At 43.2% G+C, this 19,959-nt stretch overlaps 1 protein-coding gene across 1 annotated transcript; it reads left to right on the forward strand.

Annotated features, from left to right (window-relative positions):
• On the forward strand, positions 1 to 19,377 carry LOC109898473 (probable G-protein coupled receptor 146). Its single transcript, XM_020493450.2, has 2 exons — positions 1 to 351; positions 15,991 to 19,377. Exon 2 carries the CDS (start codon positions 16,034 to 16,036, stop codon positions 17,039 to 17,041), a length of 1,008 nt encoding a protein of 335 aa, XP_020349039.1. The 5' UTR covers positions 1 to 351; positions 15,991 to 16,033; the 3' UTR covers positions 17,042 to 19,377.
• Positions 19,378 to 19,959: the final 582 nt, after the last annotated feature.

Genomic DNA, 19,959 nt, shown 5'->3' on the forward strand with positions numbered 1-19,959 from the left:
GAGGGCGAGTCGGGCCTCATCGACGAAACGAAGTAGACTGTGGGGGAGGGTCACGTGTGTATACACTGTAGGGTTCAGTACCACTCAATTCGTAGTAAGTTGTCAACGTCCTCCCCTTTCGAGAACAAACCTCGTCAGACTAGAAACGGTAGCAGTAGCCTAAGTAACTACGCAAAAAGTAATAGATCTAACTATACCGTGTTTGTATGTTTTTTCTTCTTCCGAATAGAAGAGGATACGACGTTTGTTACAAGTCAACACCAAATGTAATTACAGAGAAATGTCAGTGGAAGTACAGCAAAACCCGATGCCTCCGTAGACTTGTCGCCGTGCCAAATCTGTACTTTTCTGGTGAGTTTTCCTAAAATGTTTATCATTTTTTCAGCAGACTGCATATTGACTTCCACGCAAACACATTTCCTATCTATGTTCGGACGAAAGCATTGAGTTTACTGTTTAATTTGGCTGTAGAATAAATAGGTAGGCTATGATACAATATAGCGTGTGTTTGAATGTAGTGGTCAACAATAGCCTCGCAGGTGTTATGTCATCTATAGTTTTATTAACTATAGATGACAGTTCTCCTCGCTTAGCTCCCAATGGTCCGTAACACTCATAGCAAACCGGCGCCGAATAGGTTACAAGCAAATGGATGCAATTTATCCGCGAGTCTAGATTCTGTAACCGATATAATGATACATTGCTTTTAGTTTAGCAGGATGTATGGCATTAGACAGTTCAACAAGTTACGAAAAAGTAATCGTTTAACAGCTTTAAGAAACAGAAACACACAGCTGACTTTTAAATACTTTGTCTAAATTAACACTAACCCATACATACATGTGTTCATATAACATTAGATTTGATAGCCAACATTTAATTGACTGATTTGCAGTGATCACAGAACTCAGAAGCATTTATGTGCTTTAATGTTTCTGGAAACACTTGCACAAATAGGTTTCGTAATCACTAAATACCCTATTACCAGCAATCTAATTCATACATAGGTAGATCATACTGTGTCTATCATCAACAACATTGATTTGAAGGACGATGTAATTTACAAACATATGAACATTTTACATGAACCTACCGTTAACGTTAGTCTGGTCTCATAGACTAGACATAGTAAATGTAAATCCGGGACACTCAAATTAGTACGATAAGCTGCATGACCAAAAGTATGTGAACACCTGCTCGTTGAACATCTCATGCCAAAATCATGGACATTAGTAGGTATTTGCTCCCCCCTTTGCTGCTAAAACAGTCTCCACTCTTCTGGGAAGACTTTCCACTAGATGTTGGAACATTGCTACAGGGACTTGCTTCTTCTATTCAGCCATAAGAGCATTAGTGAGGTCGGGCACTGATGTTGGGTGATTAGGCCTGGTTCGCAGTTGGTGTTCCAATTCATCCCAAAGGTGTTCGATGGGGTTGAGGTCAGGGCTCTGTGCAGACCAGTCAAGTTCTTTCACACCGATCTCGACAAACCATTTCTGTATGGAGCTCACTTTGTGCATGCGGGCATTATCATGTTGACACAGGAAAGGGCCTTCCCCAATCTGTTGCCACAAAGTGGGAAGTACAGAATTTGCTTAGAATTTTATTGTATGCTGTAGCGTTAAGATTTCCCTTTACTGGAATGAAGGGGCCTAGCCCGAACCATGAAAAACAGCCCCAGACCATTATTCCTCCACCACCAAACTTTACAGGTGGCGCTATACTTTGGGGTAGGTAGCGTTCTCCTTCGCCAAACCCAGATTCGTCTGTCGGACTGCCAGATGGTGAAGCGTGATTCATCACTCCAGAGAACACGTTCACACTGCTTGAGAGTTCAATGGCGGGGTGCTTTGCACCACTCCAGCTGACGCTTGGCATTGGTCATGGTGATATTAGGTTTGTGTGTGGCTGCTCGGCCATGGAAACCCATTTCATGAAGCTCGAAAAGTTATTGTGCTGACGTTGCTTTCAGAGGCAGTTTGGAACTCTGTAGTGAGTATTGCAACCGAGGACAGATGAATTTTGCGTGCTGCACTCTACAGCACTCCACGATCCCATTCTGTTAGCTTGTGTGGTTTACCACTTCGTGGCTGAGCCATTGTTGCTCCTAGATGTTTCCACTTCACAATAACATCACTTACAGTTGACTGGCGCAGCTCTAGCAGGGCAGAAATGTAACTTCTTGGAAAGGTGTCACCCTATGACTGTACCATGTTAAAAGTCACTAAGCTCTTCAGTAAGGCCGTTCCTCTGTCAATGGAGACTGCATGGCTGTGTGCTCAATTTTATACACCTATCGGCAATGGGTGTGGCTGAAATAGCCGAATCCAGTAATTTGAAGGTGTGTCCACATAATTTTGTAAAAATGGTTAGAGTATGGTTACATAAGATAGAAGATTACTTAAGGCAAAAAATGTAGAGGTTGGTTGGTCGGAGTGGATGGGTAGGTGTATAACGTGAATGTCTAGCAACCCAAAGGTTCCGTGTATGAATCTAATGACTGAATACTTTAGCATTTGAGCTAATTAGCAACTTTGTAACTACTTACTACTTTTTAGCTACTTTGCAACTACTTAGCATGTTAGCTAACCCGTCACCTAACCATACATATTTTTACCTTCCACCTAACTCCTAACCCCTAGTGCTAGCTAACGTTAGCATTAGCCACCTAACCATCGTTAGCCACAACAAATTGGAATTCGTCACATATCATACGTTTTGTTAGTTTGTAACATGTACATTTTGCAAAATTCCTTACATATTGTGTGAATTGCAATTCATAACATATACGAATTGTGATTTGTAATATAGCATACGAAATGGATGATGACATCCACAAATTCATACATACCATACGAAACGTAACGTATCATACCAAATGGAGTGTCTCAGATTTCTGTACAGAATAATACGAGATGCACTGAGACCATGTTGTTAAAGTCCACCTGTGACTTAGCATGGTAATAAAGTGTAATTATGGATCTATTGCTTCAAGGGAAATTCCACGTAACAGAATGATGTTCAGACTCAGATTTTTTCACTTTAAAATGTATGCCAAACAAATGCCACTGATTTCAAAGTTTAACCATACAACTACAGTGGGGCAAAAAAGTATTTAGTCAGCCACCAATTGTGCATGTTCTCCCACTTAAAAAGATGAGAGGCCTGTAATTTTCATCATAGGTACACTTCAACTATGACAGACAAAATGAGAGAAAAAAAATCCAGAAAATCACATTGAAGGATTTTGAATGAATTTATTTGCAAATTATGGTGGAAAATAAGTATTTGGTCAATAACAAAAGTTTATCTCAATACTTTGTTATATACCCTTTGTTAGCAATGACAGAGGTCAAACGTTTTCTGTAAGTCTTCACAAGGTTTTCACACAACTGTTGCTGGTATTTTGGCCCATTCCTCCATGCAGATCTCCTCTAGAGCAGTGATGTTTTGGGGCTGTTGCTGGGCAACACGGACTTTCAACTCCCTCCAAAGATTTCTATGAGGTTGAGATCTGGAGACTGGCTAGGCCACTCCAGGACCTTGAAATGCTTCTTACGAAGCCACTCCTTCGTTGCCCGGGCAGTGTGTTTGGGATCATTGTCATGCTGAAAGACCCAGCCACGTTTTATCTTCAATGCCCTTGCTGATGGAAGGTTTTCACTCAAAACCTCACGATACATGTCCCCATTCATTCTTTCCTTTACACGGATCAGTCGTCCTGGTCCCTTTGCAGAAAAACAGCCCCAAAGCATGATGTTTCCACCCCCATGCTTCACAGTAGGTATGGTGTTCTTTGGATGCAACTCAGCATTCTTTGTCCTCCAAACACGACGAGTTGAGTTTTTACCAAAAAGTTCTAATTTGGTTTCATCTCACCATATGACATTGTCCCAATTGTCTTCTGGATCATCCAAATGCTCTCTTGCAAACTTCAGACGGGCCTGGACATGTACTGGCTTAAGCAGGGGGACACGTCTGGCACTGCAGGATTTGAGTCCCTGGCGGCGTAGTGTGTTACTGATGGTAGGCTTTTTTACTTTGGTCCCAGCACTCTGCAGGTCATTCACTAGGTCCCCTGTGTGGTTCTGGGATTTGTGATCATTTTGGCCCCACGGGGTGAGATCTTGTGTGGAGCCCAAGATCGAGGGAGATTATCAGTGGTCTTGTATGTCTTCCATTTCCTAATAATTGCTCCCACAGTTGATTTCTTCAAACCAAGCTGCTTACCTATTGCAGAGTCAGTCTTCCCAGCCTGGTGTAGGTCTACAATTTTGTTTCTGGTGTCCTTTGACAGCTCTTTGGTCTTGGCCATAGTGGAGTTTGGAGTGTGACTGTTTGAGGTTGTGGACAGGTATCTTTTATACTGATAAGTTCAGGTGCCATTCATACAGGTAACGAGTGGAGGACAGAGGAGCCTCTTAAAGAAGAAGTTACAGGTCTGTGAGAGCCAGAAATCTTGCTTGTTTGTAGGTGACCAAATACTTATTTTCCACCATAATTTGCAAATAAATTCATTAAAAATCTTACAATGTGATTTTCTGGATTTCCCCCCCCCTCCTTTTGTCTGTCATAGTTGAAGTGTACCTATGATGAAAATTACAGGCCTCTCTCATCTTTTTAAGTGGGAGAACTTGCACAATTGGTGGCTGACTAAATACTTTTTTGCCCCACTGTATATGCACCAGGACTACTTTGAAAAATGTACACAGAAAATTGAACAAAAACAAATTTACTGGAAGAATGGTGCAGGTGCAAAGTTTGGTAACAGTAAAATCTCCCTCAGTTTTTAATGCGACCACATTTCCCAAAACTCAAATATCTGCTCTGAATTAGGATTCAAAGATGCAGAAATAATGGGGTGTCAGTTATAATATGACACTTTGAGTTTGAAAAAATATGTTTTGGTTATTGAACTACAGTAAGTGATGTGAATTTACACCCTGTAACAGAATTACAGTAACGTAATTACATCATGGGTCCCTGACCTGTACTACATAGAAAGGCATAATTATGGATATATCATTATCTTCATGGTGATGTATCCTGAATAGATACACAAAGGTAGAAATATGCTATATCCTCCTTTTCATTTTGGGGTATTATTCTACACAATAGCTATTATTCTCATAAACTCTGCACCCAAACAAGACCAAATTGTGTTGTTCTGGACCGGACCAAATTTCAACCAATCCTAGATGTATATGTTTCACAGTACAGTAGAGTACAGAGGTACCAATGCCTTTAACTGTTAGAATCCTGAATTCACACATATAGGGCTCCAGATTGTGATGTGTGTGGCCACGATGCGGCCAGTCGCTCCTACAGACATTGGACATTGGTACTCTTACTGTACTGTGCTGTCCAAAGTTGAAACATAGACGTCTATGATTAGTTCAGATTTGGTCTGGACCAAATTTGGTCTTGTTTGGGGGTAGAGTTCATTAGAATCCAGCGACGGCCAGCACGGATGCTGGTTACAGTAAATGGAAAGAGAGGGGGCTCATGGGTAGGTGTCAGTAAGAGCCGGAAAAAGTAACATTAACTGGCAAGAGCGAGAAGAGAGAGGCAGAGAGCTGGAGGGGTTGTCCAGACTGTTTTTACACTCTCGCTTTGACTACCAGACAACAGAAAGAGAAAGAATGAGCTGAACATAACAGTATGCCAGTGGAAGGGTGGACAGTAGCAGATGACCCAACTCTGATTTGTGACTACTATGATTTCCCATTGTAGCCAATTCAATTAGAGTAGTTCTGTTACAGATTTTTCCCAATTCTGTTATTGATTTGGTGATAGAATTAAACGTTTTAATAAATAAAAATGTATATCAGTTAAAAACATTCATTGGTAGGTCTACCTTTACTTGTTACATGTGCTAACTTTCATTATCCTTCCTCCTCATGAGGGCGATAAATAAAAATATATCTTTAAGATACAGTGGGGTAAAAAAGTATTTAGTCAGCCACCAATTGTGCAAGTTCTCCCACTTAAAAAGATGAGGCCTGTAATTTTCATCATAGCTATACTTCAACTATGACAGACAAAATTAGACGAAAAAAAAATCCTACAATGTGATTTTCTTCTAATTTTGTCTGTCATAGTTGAAGTGTACCTATGATGAACATTACAGGCCTCATCTTTTTAAGTGGGAGAACTTGCACAATTGGTGGCTGACTAAATACTTTTTTGCCCCACTGTAAGTGGGTTTTTGGTAAAAGTGAAAAGACACAAGGCAATGTTTCTTAAACTTACAGAAGTCAAATAATTTCTACAAAACTAAATATTGATATTAGTTGTCAGAGGCATTTACTTAAACATTATTGTGTTTTGATGTATTCCTTTTAAGACTTTTTCTGGTAGATGTTTTCTGACCTCTTTTCATTCTGTTTGACCAGAAATCAAAGTCATTTCTTATGCCTATTTTTTAAGATGGAAAATGGTTGAAAAATGTATCTGTTAGCTTTTGTTTGTCAACTAATTTGATATGCTCCTATGAACTTCACATGAGCCATTTTACAAGTATGTCGTGGGAAACTATAGGCGATGTTCCAGAAGACTGACAGGCCATGCTCTCACAGATTACTTTGGTTTTAGAAAAGTACCAACTACACACTTTCCATGTTTTTTCAGGGTGTATTTACAAGTCATTTGGGAAGGGAATTTTGGCTGTGCTTTGGTATATCCCTTGATATAGTAGCCTACTGATATGTAACTTCCATATTACTCAATATACTGATACTATCATGTTGTTGTTACTTAATTGCTAACTAATGCATTAAATTGTGTTTATGATATAGATACACTTGCTACCCATTAAGTCTCAGTGGTGGTTAATTACAGTGTTAAAACATATATTTTGGAAAATATTCACAGATTCCTATGATTATTTTCTTCCTATTCTGCATTAAAGCTGCCCCCATGCAGTCTTTTTAATTGTATTCTTAAATCATTACTGTATGTCTAATAGATCACTGTGTGTTTTTATTTTAATATTTAAATTTGATTTCCCTAAGCCTCCTTTTTTCCATTGAAATGCTCAGTCTGATCGTGTGGTCGTGTTGATACAAATGTAAATACATTTAGATACACAGCTCTGATTGGCGGATAGGATCTTCTAGACCAGGGGTGTCAAACTCATTCCACCGAGAGTCGAGTGTCTGCTGGTAAAAAAATAATGTATCCTTTCAATCAAGACCTAGACAACCAGCTGAGAGGAGTTCCTGACTAATCAGTAACCTTAATTCATCAATCAAGTACAAGGGAGGAGTGGAAACACCCATACACTCGGCCCTCCGTGGAATGAGTTTGGCACGTGTGATCTAGACTCTAGAGCCCTCGAACTCAACTCTGGACCTCGAAGCCAGTTCCACAGCTTTTTTTTCTTAATTGTTCCCCTTTAATCAGGCACCGATTTTAGATCTGGGACACCAGGTGGGTGTAATACATTTTCAGGTAGAACAGAAAATCATCAGGCTCTGGACCTCGTAGGGTAAGAGTTAAATACCCCTGCACTAGAGCCTTCCCGCTTATCCCTTCAAAGTAGGAGGATACATATGCAAATAAAATATTGGTCAGAATAATCAGATCCAATTGTGATGTCATATGCAGTGGGCCAAAAACTCCATCCCACCTGAATAGGCTGAAATTCTAATAATACTGTATTATCTTGTCAAGCCATTTATGAAGAAGAATTCTAGAATGCCAATATAGAACATAAGTGCATTAGTTTACATGAATTCATGCTTTTTTAGTAGCAGCACTATATGAGAACTAGGGGAAGCCCTCTGGTGTGTTTTTCCAAGTGTGTATCTGACATGTTTCTACTGGATTACGTAAGAGACACATCACATTTTCCCATATCGTCATCAACGTTGCCTTCCTTCAATCGCTTCACTGATTGCCGTCCAAACAACTGAAATAGTGTTTACAGGAATTCAAGACGTCAGAGGTTACCCTTTTAGACTGAGGTTGATCACTGTTCTTTATCTCCTCTAGTCTCTTGTCTAGCATGTATAGTACACAGTCCAGCCGGTCCTTAATCTCAGCCAGCCTATCAATAGAAAGCACAGAGGTGATGGTGTGGAATAAAGTCAGTAGAATAGAGTGCGTCAGACAAAATGAACAGAACTATTTACCCCAATATTGTAAGTAAGAGAGGCCACCTGCCACATGACATACAACATCAGAATGCATAGTCTTGCTCATCATTTTGCTGTGATTGTGTAACAAAGTCGCTCTAGGCCATTAATTATAATGAGTGAAAATGCAACAGGTTTTACACTGTGGAGCGTTATGGTATATAACAAACCCTATGCCTGCGGCACACCAGAGCGGGCACCTTAACACGAATCACACGCCGCTCCCCTCGCTTGTTATGCTACTCTGAGGGAAGCGAAAGCAGGTGAGAATATCAAAGGGAGCTATTCATGAGAGCTGAAGGACTTTCACAGGTGGAATTATTCATGAAACAGTAACGTGTTCTCTCATCGTTCTGAAATGTTAATGTGTGTTCCCTCCTAGCCTCTCCTCAAACAAAGTGCAACGAAGACAATCGGTGTGAAACCAGACGCGATGCCAATGTTATCCTGTTTGGGAGAATAGCTCGATTTTTGAGCAGAGGAAATTGCTTGTATGGTATGATCTTGTATGAAATGTTGGCCTAATCTAATTGTGGTTAGATTCAGAGTTGATTGAATGCTCTGTTGTTAGTTTGAACAACATCTGAAAGTAAGTCTCCAAATGTGCAGTATGATCCTTCCAGAAGGCTGCTCTTGCTCCAGCTATCAAACACGATTACAGACATACATGTGCTCTCATGTGACGTCATTCAGGCGATTCTGAGAAATAGCTGTACGTTCCAGAGAGGAAGTGAGGGGTGTGAGCCTATCACAGCGTGTCACGCTATTCACATCAAAAACCCTGAGATATCAAACCCATCTGTATCCCTGAACACCCGGTCTGGAGGGAGGGGACTTGCCAAAGCAGAGTTTCTCCTTTTCTACTTCTGGTCATATTAAACTAACCATGTTGAACCTTGAAGATGAGTGAAATGAACAGATTGTCTTGGATCAGGTCGGGTGTAATATCTTGGCGTTCCTATACGAAATGTGTTGTGGTTAACTTCTATGGTTACAGCATACAATATTGGACCAGGCTAGGGTTTCGTGACATACTGTTGACCGAAGGCTTCTTACAATTCAACCAGGTGTCCTGTAAATGACATTTTCCCATCTCAACCAGGTGCCCTTTATAGTGGAGAAAGCGCCTATGGAATGCCCTGTTGTGTTGATGTGCCTGTTACCGTCAGTGGCGTAGCTCACTTTTTTTCACACCCTTAGGAATGTGTCTACTATCCCAGTCCAGGTTTTGTCATGGTCTCTTGAGTGAGAAAAGGTTCTGGAAAACTGGTGAATGAAAAGAGCTTTACAGAGAAGCACTGCAGTCTATTGCAACACGACGAGTGTACTGGAATACGAAAGAAATTAGTTGTGTTTTGATACTACCCACCACTGCGACCTGTATGCTCTCGTTGGCTGGCCCTCGCTTCATATTCGTCGCCAAACCCACTGGCTCCAGGTCACCTATAAGTCTTTGCTAGGTAAAGCCCCGCCTTATCTCAGCTCACTGGTCACCATAGCAGCACCCACCCGTAGCACGCGCTCCAGCAGGTATATTTCACTGGTTAACCCCAAAGCCAATTTCTCCTTCGGCCGCCTTTCCTTCCAGTTCTCTGCTGCCAATGACTGGAAATAAGTGCAAAAATCACTGAAGCTGGAGACTAATATTTCCCTCACTGGCTTTAAGCACTAGCTGTCAGAGCAGCTCACGGTTCACTGCACCTGTACATAGCCCATCTGTAAATAGCCCATCCAACTACCTCATCACCATATTGTTATATATTTTATTTATTTTGCTCCTTTGCACCCCAGTATCTCTACTTGCACACTCATCTTCTGCACATCTATCACTCCATCTATCACTTAATTGCTATATTGTCATTATTTGCCATTATGGCCTATTTATTGCCTTTACCTCCCTTGTCCTACCTCATTTGCACACATTGTATATTGACATTTTCTACCGTACTATTGATTGTATGTTTGTTTACTCCATGTGTAACTCTGTGTTGTTGTCTGTGTCGCACTGCTTTGCTTTATCTTGGCCAGGTCGCAGTTGTAAATGAGAACTTGTTCTCAACTAGCCTACCTGTTTTAAATAAAGGTGAAATAAATCAAATGAAAACAATTAAGAGGGGATGACAGTTTGACATAAAAGGGTGATTACGTCTCAAGCACACTGTGTGCTGTGCCTTTTGATTGTTCACACACACTTCCACATCCCATTAGGCTGCTGTGTTCATTATTAAACACACTGTCCAGGTCTCTGGGAAGACTCACACAGCCAACACTGCTGTCCCATGAATATATAGACATTTAATGTTTTTCACACTGTGTATTCATATACTGTATTCTTCACATTGCTCATTCTACAATGTCCTACTGTACATTGCAGTTTTGTTACACCGTTTATACACACTGCGTATTTACATACTGGAATCAGGTAGCCTAGTGGTCAGAGCGTTGGGCCAGTAACCGGAAGGTTGCTAGATCAAATCCCCGAGCTGACAAAGTTACAATCTGTCGTTCTGCCCCTGAACAAGGCAGAATTGTTCCACTGTTCCTAGGCCGTCATTGAAAATAAGAATTTGTTCTTAACTGACTTGCCTAGTGAAAAAGGTGGGGAAAAAATCATATTTATTCTGGATTATATGCTGGATTATAAACTGGGTGGTTCGAGCCCTGAATGCTGATTGGCTGACAGCTGTGGTATATCAGACCGTATACCACAGGTTTGACTAAACGTTGGTAACCAGTTTATAATAGCAATAAGGCACCTTGGGTTTGTTTTATATGGCCAATAAACCACGGCTAAGGGCTGTATCTGTAAAGGCACAAGGTGAGACCCAAATGCAGGATGGTTGAGATCCGATATTTATTATAGCAAAAGGGGTAGGCAAAAGGCAGGTCGGGTACAGGCGAGAGTTCATAAACCAGGTCAGAGTCCAAACGGTACAAGACGATAGGCAGGCTCGAGGTCAGGGGCAGGCAGAGTGGTCAGGCAGGCGGGCTCAGAGTCGGGACAGGCAAGGCAAGGGTCAAAACCAGGAGGGCGAGAAAAGAGAGACTGGAAAAAGCAGGAGCTGAGACACAAAAACGCTGGTTGACTTGACAAACAAGACGAACTGGCACAGAGAGACAGGAAACACAGGGATAAATACACAAGGAATAATAAGCTACACCTGTAGGGGGTGGAGACAAGCACAAGGACAGGTGGAACAGATCAGGGCGTGGCAGTATGCAGGCACTCTGCGTTGCGTCGTGTAAAAGAACAGCCCTTAGACTTTGTATATTGGCCATGTACCATACTCCCTTAGGCCTTATTGCTTAATTATACACAGAGTGTACAAAACATTAGGACCTGCTCTTAGACTGACCAGGTGAATCCAGGTGAAAGCTATGATCCCTTATTGATGTTACTTGTTAAATCCACTTCAATCAGTGTAGAAGGAGGAGACAGGTTAAAATAAGGATGTTTAATCCTTGAGACAATTGAGACATGGATTGTGTGTGTGTGTGTGTGTGTGTGCGCCATTCAGAGGGTGAATGGGCAAGACAAAATATTTAAGTGCCTTTGAACGGAGTATAGTAGCAGGTGCCAGGCACCTGTTTGAGTGTGTCTAGAACGGCAACGCTGCTGGGTTTTTCACGCTCAACAGTTTCCTGTGTGTATCAAGAATGGTCCATTACCCAAAGGACATCCAGCCAACATGATACAGCTGTGGGAATCATTGGAGTGCAACTCAGTATTAGGAAGGTGTGCTTAATGCTTTGTACACTCAGTGTATACTGGATTCTTATTCATATACTGTATGTTATGTTAGGAGCTAGTAACACAAGCATTTTGCTGCACCCACTATAGGGACCCACTATAACATCTGCTCAGCTGTGTACATGTCCAATAAACTTTGATTTGAGGAGAGACCGACTCTAACTAGGGGTTTAAGGGCTCAAGATACACACCTGTTCTTCCTGTTCAGTACGGCAGGGTGTTATTCCCAAAGACGGGTTACTCACATGCCTTTGTCTTTAGTCTTGGTGAGCCCTCCCCCACCCCTTTAAACTGGAGCAGAAAACGAGTCACCTGGTGGTTTTAGAGTGGTTTTTACAAGGGGCAGTGGCAGCCCCATTTCACCTGTCTCTGGGAAAGGAAAGCATCTGGGAGCTTTTGAAAGGGTAACCGTACACCCCCCCCCCCCCCCCCCCCCCCCCCTTGCTGCATGCCCCTCCATGCAGTGTACTCTCCTTACAGCCAGCTGGAAAGGTGTGGAGGAGCACACAGGAACACTGTGTGTGTGTGTCAAATCTAATTGTATTTTTTTGTATGCGCCGACTACAACAGGTGTAGATTTTACAATGACATTCTTATTTACAAGCCCTTTCCCAACAACACAGTTAAAAAGTTAGAAAAGATTGGTTTACACTGCTCAAAAAAATAAAGGGAACACTAAAATAACACATCCTAGATCTCAATGAATGAAATATTCTTATTAAATACTTTTTTCTTTACATAGTTGAATGTGCTGACAACAAAATCACACACAAATTATCAATGGAAATACAATTTATCAACCCATGGAGGGTCTGGATTTGGAGTCACACTCAAAATTAAAGTGGAAAACCACACTACAGGCTGATCCAACTTTGATGTAATGTCAAAATGAGGCTCAGTAGTGTGTGTGGCCTCCACGTGCCTGTATGACCTCCCTACAACGCCTGGGTATGCTCCTGATGAGGTGGCGGATGGTCTCCTGAGGGATCTCCTCCCAGACCTGGACTAAAGCATCCGCCAACTCCTGGACAGTCTGTGGTGCAACGTGGCGTTTGTGGATGGAGCGAGACATAATGTCCCAGATGTGCTCAATTGGATTCAGGTCTGGGGAACGGGCGGGCCAGTCCATAGCATCAATGCCTTCCTCTTGCAGGAACTGCTGACACACTCCAGCCACATGAGGTCTAGCATTGTCTTGCATTAGGAGGAACCCAGGGCCAACTGCACCAGCATATGGTCTCACAAGGGGTCTGAGGATCTCATCTCGGTACCTAATGGCAGTCAGGCTACCTCTGGCGAGCACATAGAGGGCTGTGCGGCCCCCCAAAGAAATGCCACCCCACACCTTGACTGACCCACCGCCAAACCGGTCATGCTGGAGGATGTTGCAGGCGGCAGAATGTTCTCCACGGCGTCTCCAGACTGTCACGTCTCTCACATGTGCTCAGTGTGAACCTGCTTTCATCTGTGAAGAGCACAGGGCGCCAGTGGCGAATTTGCCACTCTTGGTTTTCTCTGGCAAATGAAAAACTTCCTGCACAGTGTTGGGCTGTAAGCACAACCCCCACCTGTGGACGTCGGGCCCTCATACCACCCTCATGGAGTCTGTGTCTGACCGTTTGAGCAGACACATGCACATTTGTGGCCTGCTGGAGGTCATTTTGCAGGGCTCTTACAGTGCTCCTCCTGCTCCTCCTTGCACAAAGGCGGAGGTAGCGGTCCTGCTGCTGGGTTGTTGCCCTCCTACGGCCTCCTCCACGTCTCCTGATGTACTGGCCTGTCTCCTGGTAGCGCCTCCATGCTCTGGACACTACGCTGACAGACACAGCAAACCTTCTTGCCACAGCTCGCATTGATGTGTCATCCTGGGTGAGCTGCACTACCTGAGCCACTTGTGTGGGTTGTAGACTCTGTCTCACGCTACCACTAGAGTGAAAGCACCGCCATCAAAAGTGACCAAAACATCAGCCAGGAAGCATAGGAACTGAGAAGTGGTCTGTGGTCCCCACCTGCAGAACCACTCCTTTATTGGGGGTGTCTTGCTAATTGCCTATAATTTCCACCTGTTGTCTATTCCATTTGCACAACAGCATGTGAAATTTATTGCCAATCAGTGTTGCTTCCTAAGTGGACAGTTTGATTTCACAGAAGTGTGATTGACTTGGAGTTACATTGTGTTGTATAAGTGTTCCCTTTATTTTTTTGAGCAGTGTAGTAACACAATAAAATGACCGTAACCAGGCTTTATACAAGGAGTACCGGTACCGAGTCAATGTCTGGGGATACGAGGTAATTGAGGTAATATGTACATGTAGGTAGGGGTAAAAGTGTCTAGGTAATCAGGATAGATAATAAACAGAGTAGCAGCCGTATATGTGAAAGTGTTTCTGTGTGAGTGTGGGGCGTCAATAACCGTGTGTGTGTCCTCAGGCCAAAACTGAGGTTATGTAATTGAAAGAAGGAATGTTCTCTTTACTGGCTGTGGTATCTTCTCAGCCTCTTGCAAACAAAATCATCCGTCTGCTCTGTTTCCAAAACATTGTCTGGAAATGTTATTTTGTAGAAGTCTGGCCGGTCACCAGGTAAACACTACGTAATGTGAGCTTGTAAATATGCTTCCTTACTTTGCACGAGAGCTGCTTGTGCACCAGTTGATTCATCCAACCTTTTTCAAATCAAACGTATTTTGTCTCGAACTTTTACGAAGCATCAAACCCCACGTCTCTCTTCGGGGAATCTTATCATTGATTCTATATTTTTCATTTTGAACTGTCTAAGCTTGAATACAATGTTGAGAATTCTCCCCGTGTTCCATTCCCTCCTGACATGAGCTCTTTTGTTAGCGTATGCTTTCACTTCCTCCTGAGCAGAACTAATATGATCAGAGTTGGCATGTTCCAGTGCAGACTTCGGCAGGCAGAGTTAGGTAACTGCTGTTTTAATGAGCAGCCTCTCACTGTGCCGAGCAGCAGGCTTGATCCCCAGTCAGGCCGTCCCCCCCCCCCCCCCTCCATGTGCCCAGGCGTTTTCTCTGACCTTACCCTGAACTCCAACATCACGCTCAGTCCATTCCACACTGACCCCTCCCTGGGACCGCCCGGCCAGGCGCAGGGGGGCTGCATCACATTTCACAGTCTATAAATCTACCCATCACCCCGCAACATCCCGCAAACTCCTTCGCTCTCTCTCTCTCTCTCTCTCGCTCTCTCGCTCATCTCTGTTCCTCTCTTTCGCTCGCACACACACACACACACACACACACACACACACACACACACACACACACACACACACACACACACACACAAGCCAGTGTAGTAACCTGAACAGAAGGCGCTCATGTTTTGGAAGAGACATGGATGGGAAGAAGTAGAAGCCAAGCGGCCTGCAGAGTCAGGCGATGGTAAAGAGGGAGGTCTTCATCTGGAGGGCAACAAGGGCAACTCTCCGAAGGCAGCCTGGCCCCTGCATGTTATTCTTCCATTAGAACAAGGGATTCACTTGCTCTGGCTGGAGAGGCCCTGAACACTGCAGAAAGAAAGAATGCTTTTTAAGGCTGGAGCTGACCAGTGAAACATTGTGAAGAGTTTTTATTCAGCCAGTGAAATGCAATGAAGTGGAATTAATGGTGTTACCCCAGGCATAATAGCATGCCGTGTGTGTGTGTGTGTGTGTGTGTGAGTGGTCTTGCTTGCTTCTCTCCACAGCGTAGCACTTTTAAAGAACCACAAGACTGACTTCAATAACATAGATATAGTCCTAGAACATGTCTCAAGGAAACCCTTGAAATGAGAGAAACCCATGCCTATTGTTTAGTTTAGTTTGTGATTTCCCACATGGATAAATATATTTAAAACAATCTACTGAACTTCTTCATGATGGATTATGAGATTGTTTAAAAGAGAATGGAATCGCATTATCTCTTCATATTTGAGTTATTTTAATTTAAACAGTAGGAAGGAGAGGGGGAGACAAATGAGGGTGGAGGGCATTTTCTCTTCAGGTAATAGTGTTAATACTTGACCACACATCAGCACTTGTTTATGTAATGAAAAACAAGGTAACTTAACTAATGTCGTTCTCCTCTCTCTCTGTCTCCAGCCAAGCCAGTGCACCAGTGCAGCCCTCTCTCAGAGCCCTAGCTATGTGGAGCTGTATAGCTTACAATGAGACGGACTCCAGCCCCGAACACCGGCTCTGCCAGGACTTTGGCCTCATCCTTTCCGTCTTCTCCTTGTTCTACCTCATGGTGTGCTTCCCCATAGGGCTCTGCTACAACGCCCTGCTGGTGGTGGTCCACCTCTCCAATAAGATGTCTATGACCATGCCGGACGTCTACTTCGTCAACATGGCCATCGCTGGCCTGGTCCTCAACCTGGTGGCCCCTGTAGCGCTGCTAGGCCCTAGCTTCACACGATGGCCTGTGTGGGAGTACAACAATGAGATCTACATCACCCTGCTCATCCTCTTCAACGTCTCCTCCCTGGTCATCATGTACTCCACCACGCTGCTCAGCCTGGACTACTACATCGAGCGAGCGCTGCCGCGCACCTACATGTCCAGCGTGTACAACACCAAGCACGTGTGCGGCTTCATCTGGGGCGGAGCCGTGCTCACCAGCTTCTCCTCGCTGCTCTTCTACGTGTGCAACCACGTCTCCACCAAGATCATCGAGTGCTCCAAAATGCAGAACAAGGAGGCTGCGGACGCCATCATGATGTTCATCGGCTACGTGGTTCCGGCCGTGGCCGTGCTGTATGCTTTCGTGCTCATCCTGCGCATTAGGAAGGAGTCCACCCCGCTGGACCAGGACTCATCCCGGCTGGACCCTTCTATCCACCGGCTGCTGCTGGCCTCTGTCTGCATGCAGTTTGTCCTATGGACCCCGTACTACATGACTCTACTGGTACACACTATAGCCGGGGCGCCGGGGAGCTACGGCAGCAACAACAAACAGCGGTTCACAATTGACTTCTTCCTGAGGTGTCTGTCGGAGCTGCTGGCCTTCTCCAGTAGCTTCGTCATGCCTCTCATGTACAGGCAGATGAACAAGAACTTCTCCCACAAGCTGCAGCGGCTGCTAAAGAGGCTAAACTGCAGGGGCACACCCTGCCCTCACGAACACTCCTCAGTGCAGCAGGTGGCGACGTGAGACAGGGCCAGGCCTTACTAACCCCTAACCTCTTACCCAGGCTGCACTTATTATCACAGACCCCACAGAGTCCACAACACGTGGCCTTAGAAGTCAGCCACAGGTCCACTGCTGCCAATCTGGCTGGAGTCTTGACTTTCAATGAAACTAAGGAATTTTCAGTTATTTTCTAGAACTTGACTTTCTTTGTCCAGTTCTGTAGCGAGAGGACAAACCAATTAGAAACCACTAAGTGCATTAGCAAGCTTGTCACTTGGACACTTGGTTGTTAGATTTGGGGCGCAAAGCCGTTGTAATGCGTTGTCTCTTCTCCTAATACACACAGGGTGATTCACCAACACAGGCTGTAGAGATACTGCGCTGCACACCAGAACTGACAATGAGTGATACTATTGGGGTAACAATTGTTTTTATATCTCATGTGTCAATCAGCATGTTACTACAATGCATGTAGCTGGTAGTAGGTAGGAAGTGGAATGCAACCTGTTTATGACCCTGTCAGACCACTCAGTGCCCCGGGGCCTGAGGCCATGTCTCATTTGAAGAGTTCCTGTCCAGCCTCGGCCACAAAACTCTGGAGGGGTCTCAAATGGCACCCTATTCCCTACATGGTGCATTTGACCAGAGCCCTGTGTGTCCTGTTAAACAGTAGTGCACTATATAGGAAATAGGGTGCCATTACGGACGCATCCTCTGTCCTCCACTGTCTTGCACCTAGAGAGAACCTTTGCTTGCTTGTCACCCTCAGCAGTTTACACACTACTATACATGTACCTCGTTTTAATTTCACAAACCTACGACATTACATAGGATCATGTGAACTACCGAGAGAATTCTCCACACAGCTTCTATTCAGGGTTCAGGCATGGCCAACTTACCTCTTGTCTCCTAGAATGCTCTCACTTAACCGGCTGCACACAACACCCAGTCATTGTGTGGGGAACAGTTGCCTTGGCTCAGTTTATGTGATGTCTAAACGCTGCTTAGAGGCACAGAAGTGACCTACAGCTGTTTTTGCTACCTTGCTTCCCACTAAAGAGGAAGACTGTTTATATATATATATAAACCATGTCCTATTTATAATTGAGCTAAATAATGAACACGTCAATCACATTTCGCTCTTGTCATGTTATGGTGATGTCCGTTATTGCATGTGATAATGATGCTATGAAGTGTTGAAGTCTTTTTGTTGCTAAATTGAAAAGGTCAGTTTAGTCATCTCCAATTTAAAAGAGACAATACATTGATAAGCTATAACCCATTGTTTAAACATGTTGCTACTGCTGGGGTATCCAGGCCACCTCATGATAAGTATTGACTTAATTAAAAGATCAGCAAAACCCTTTCAGTTTCATGCTGAGGTATCCTAAAAAACACCCTGTTAATCATTATTTAAGCTCTAGTCAAAGTCCTAATTTCTTACAGTTGAAATGCTCTTTCTGAGCAGTAGAGCAACAGAGGGACAGATATGTCACATGTTCTGCCCTGCTACTATCAGAAACAAACAAATGACTTATATCTAGACTTAAATTGGCTCATTTTCATTCCAGGGTTGTTGAATGATGGTAGAGTTCACTGAAAATGTCATACAATGAAAAGGATTTTGGCTCTTGCATGGTAAAGTTAGTTATAAGCAATGTTATGCTACCTTTAGGTATGACCAACAACACCAGGAAATAAAGAACGTTTAGGAATAGGAACAGAAATAGGGAACAGTAAATTCTCAGTTAAAGATTCAGAGATCTTAAGCACTTACAAATTCCTAACATATCATGCGAAATGGACGACATGGTACACAATTCTTTTCTACTTTCAGGGACCAGTTTTGGCTCGAGCACTACTTTCAAAACTACTGGCTGAAATGATACAAAACCTTTGGCACGTCACTTTAATGTGATTCTTAGTTTTAGAAGGACAGATTCCATCGCCCTTTACCTCCCCTTTATGTTGTGCCGTTATAACCCACCACAATTAGTATATATTTTTTAAAGAACCAGTACTGTATGTTTATGGGAAACGCTACTCTTTTAAATCCACCTATATAAGCAGAGATAAGACTATTTTATTTCATGAGGTTTAGCTACACAGGTCAAGATGAATCCAGTTTCAGATGTGATGCTTTTGTGACTGTGTATATACCAGTATATATGTATAATATTGAAATATCTGTATATATTGTATGTTAGAGATTTAATGGAGAAACACCATGTCCTCTCACAAATACAGTATTATTTTCTCAAATATATATTTAGATACTGTAGCTTCAGTAATCTTCTCTATTGTCGGTTGAGTCAAAGACTGATTACACAATAAACTAACATGGGAATTAAACACAATGTCTGGTTCTTTTAGTTTCTCTTTGTCTTGATGTTCAAAGTGTTGTTTGATATGCTAATGTCAACTGTATCCAGTATCCACAGTGCATTGTCATGACAAATCAATGTCAAAATAGATTGCATTGTAGTCCATTTCTGAGGGTATTCTTGTGTCAGTAAACAATGCCAAACTTATTTTTCATTGCTGTTTGAAGCCATGGGGATAGTGCCAGCTATAGAGAGCAGAAACCACACTTATGGGTTAACTTGCAACATACCGTAATTAGGTTTGGTTGCCCATCTGCAGAGCTTGGTAAACCATAGCCATTTATACTGTAAAAAGAGCTTGTTTGCCCGTTCTCCCATTGGCAGCTCTGTCAGCTGTTTTCACCCAAATCAACACACTAATCACATGGGACAGGCTCAGACAATCCCACCTGGGACCCTGTGACCTGGGGGTGTTTCCCTTCTTTGGTCCAAATACAGACCTGTCATGTTTTACATCCATGTGGTTGAAACCCAGCCTTCGCAACAGCAGGATCTACTTAAAACACCCACACATTTTGAAATGAATCAATGCTATTTATATGTTCTGATGAATTT

The sequence above is a fragment of the Oncorhynchus kisutch genome, linkage group LG10 (genome assembly GCF_002021735.2).
Source record: "Oncorhynchus kisutch isolate 150728-3 linkage group LG10, Okis_V2, whole genome shotgun sequence".
NCBI classification, from domain to species: Eukaryota; Metazoa; Chordata; class Actinopteri; order Salmoniformes; family Salmonidae; genus Oncorhynchus; species Oncorhynchus kisutch.

Excerpts from the sequence above, each read along its gene's own strand:
- LOC109898473 (XM_020493450.2), top strand. The coding sequence starts at position 16,034 with ATGTGGAGCTGTATAGCTTACAATGAGACGGACTCCAGCCCCGAACAC.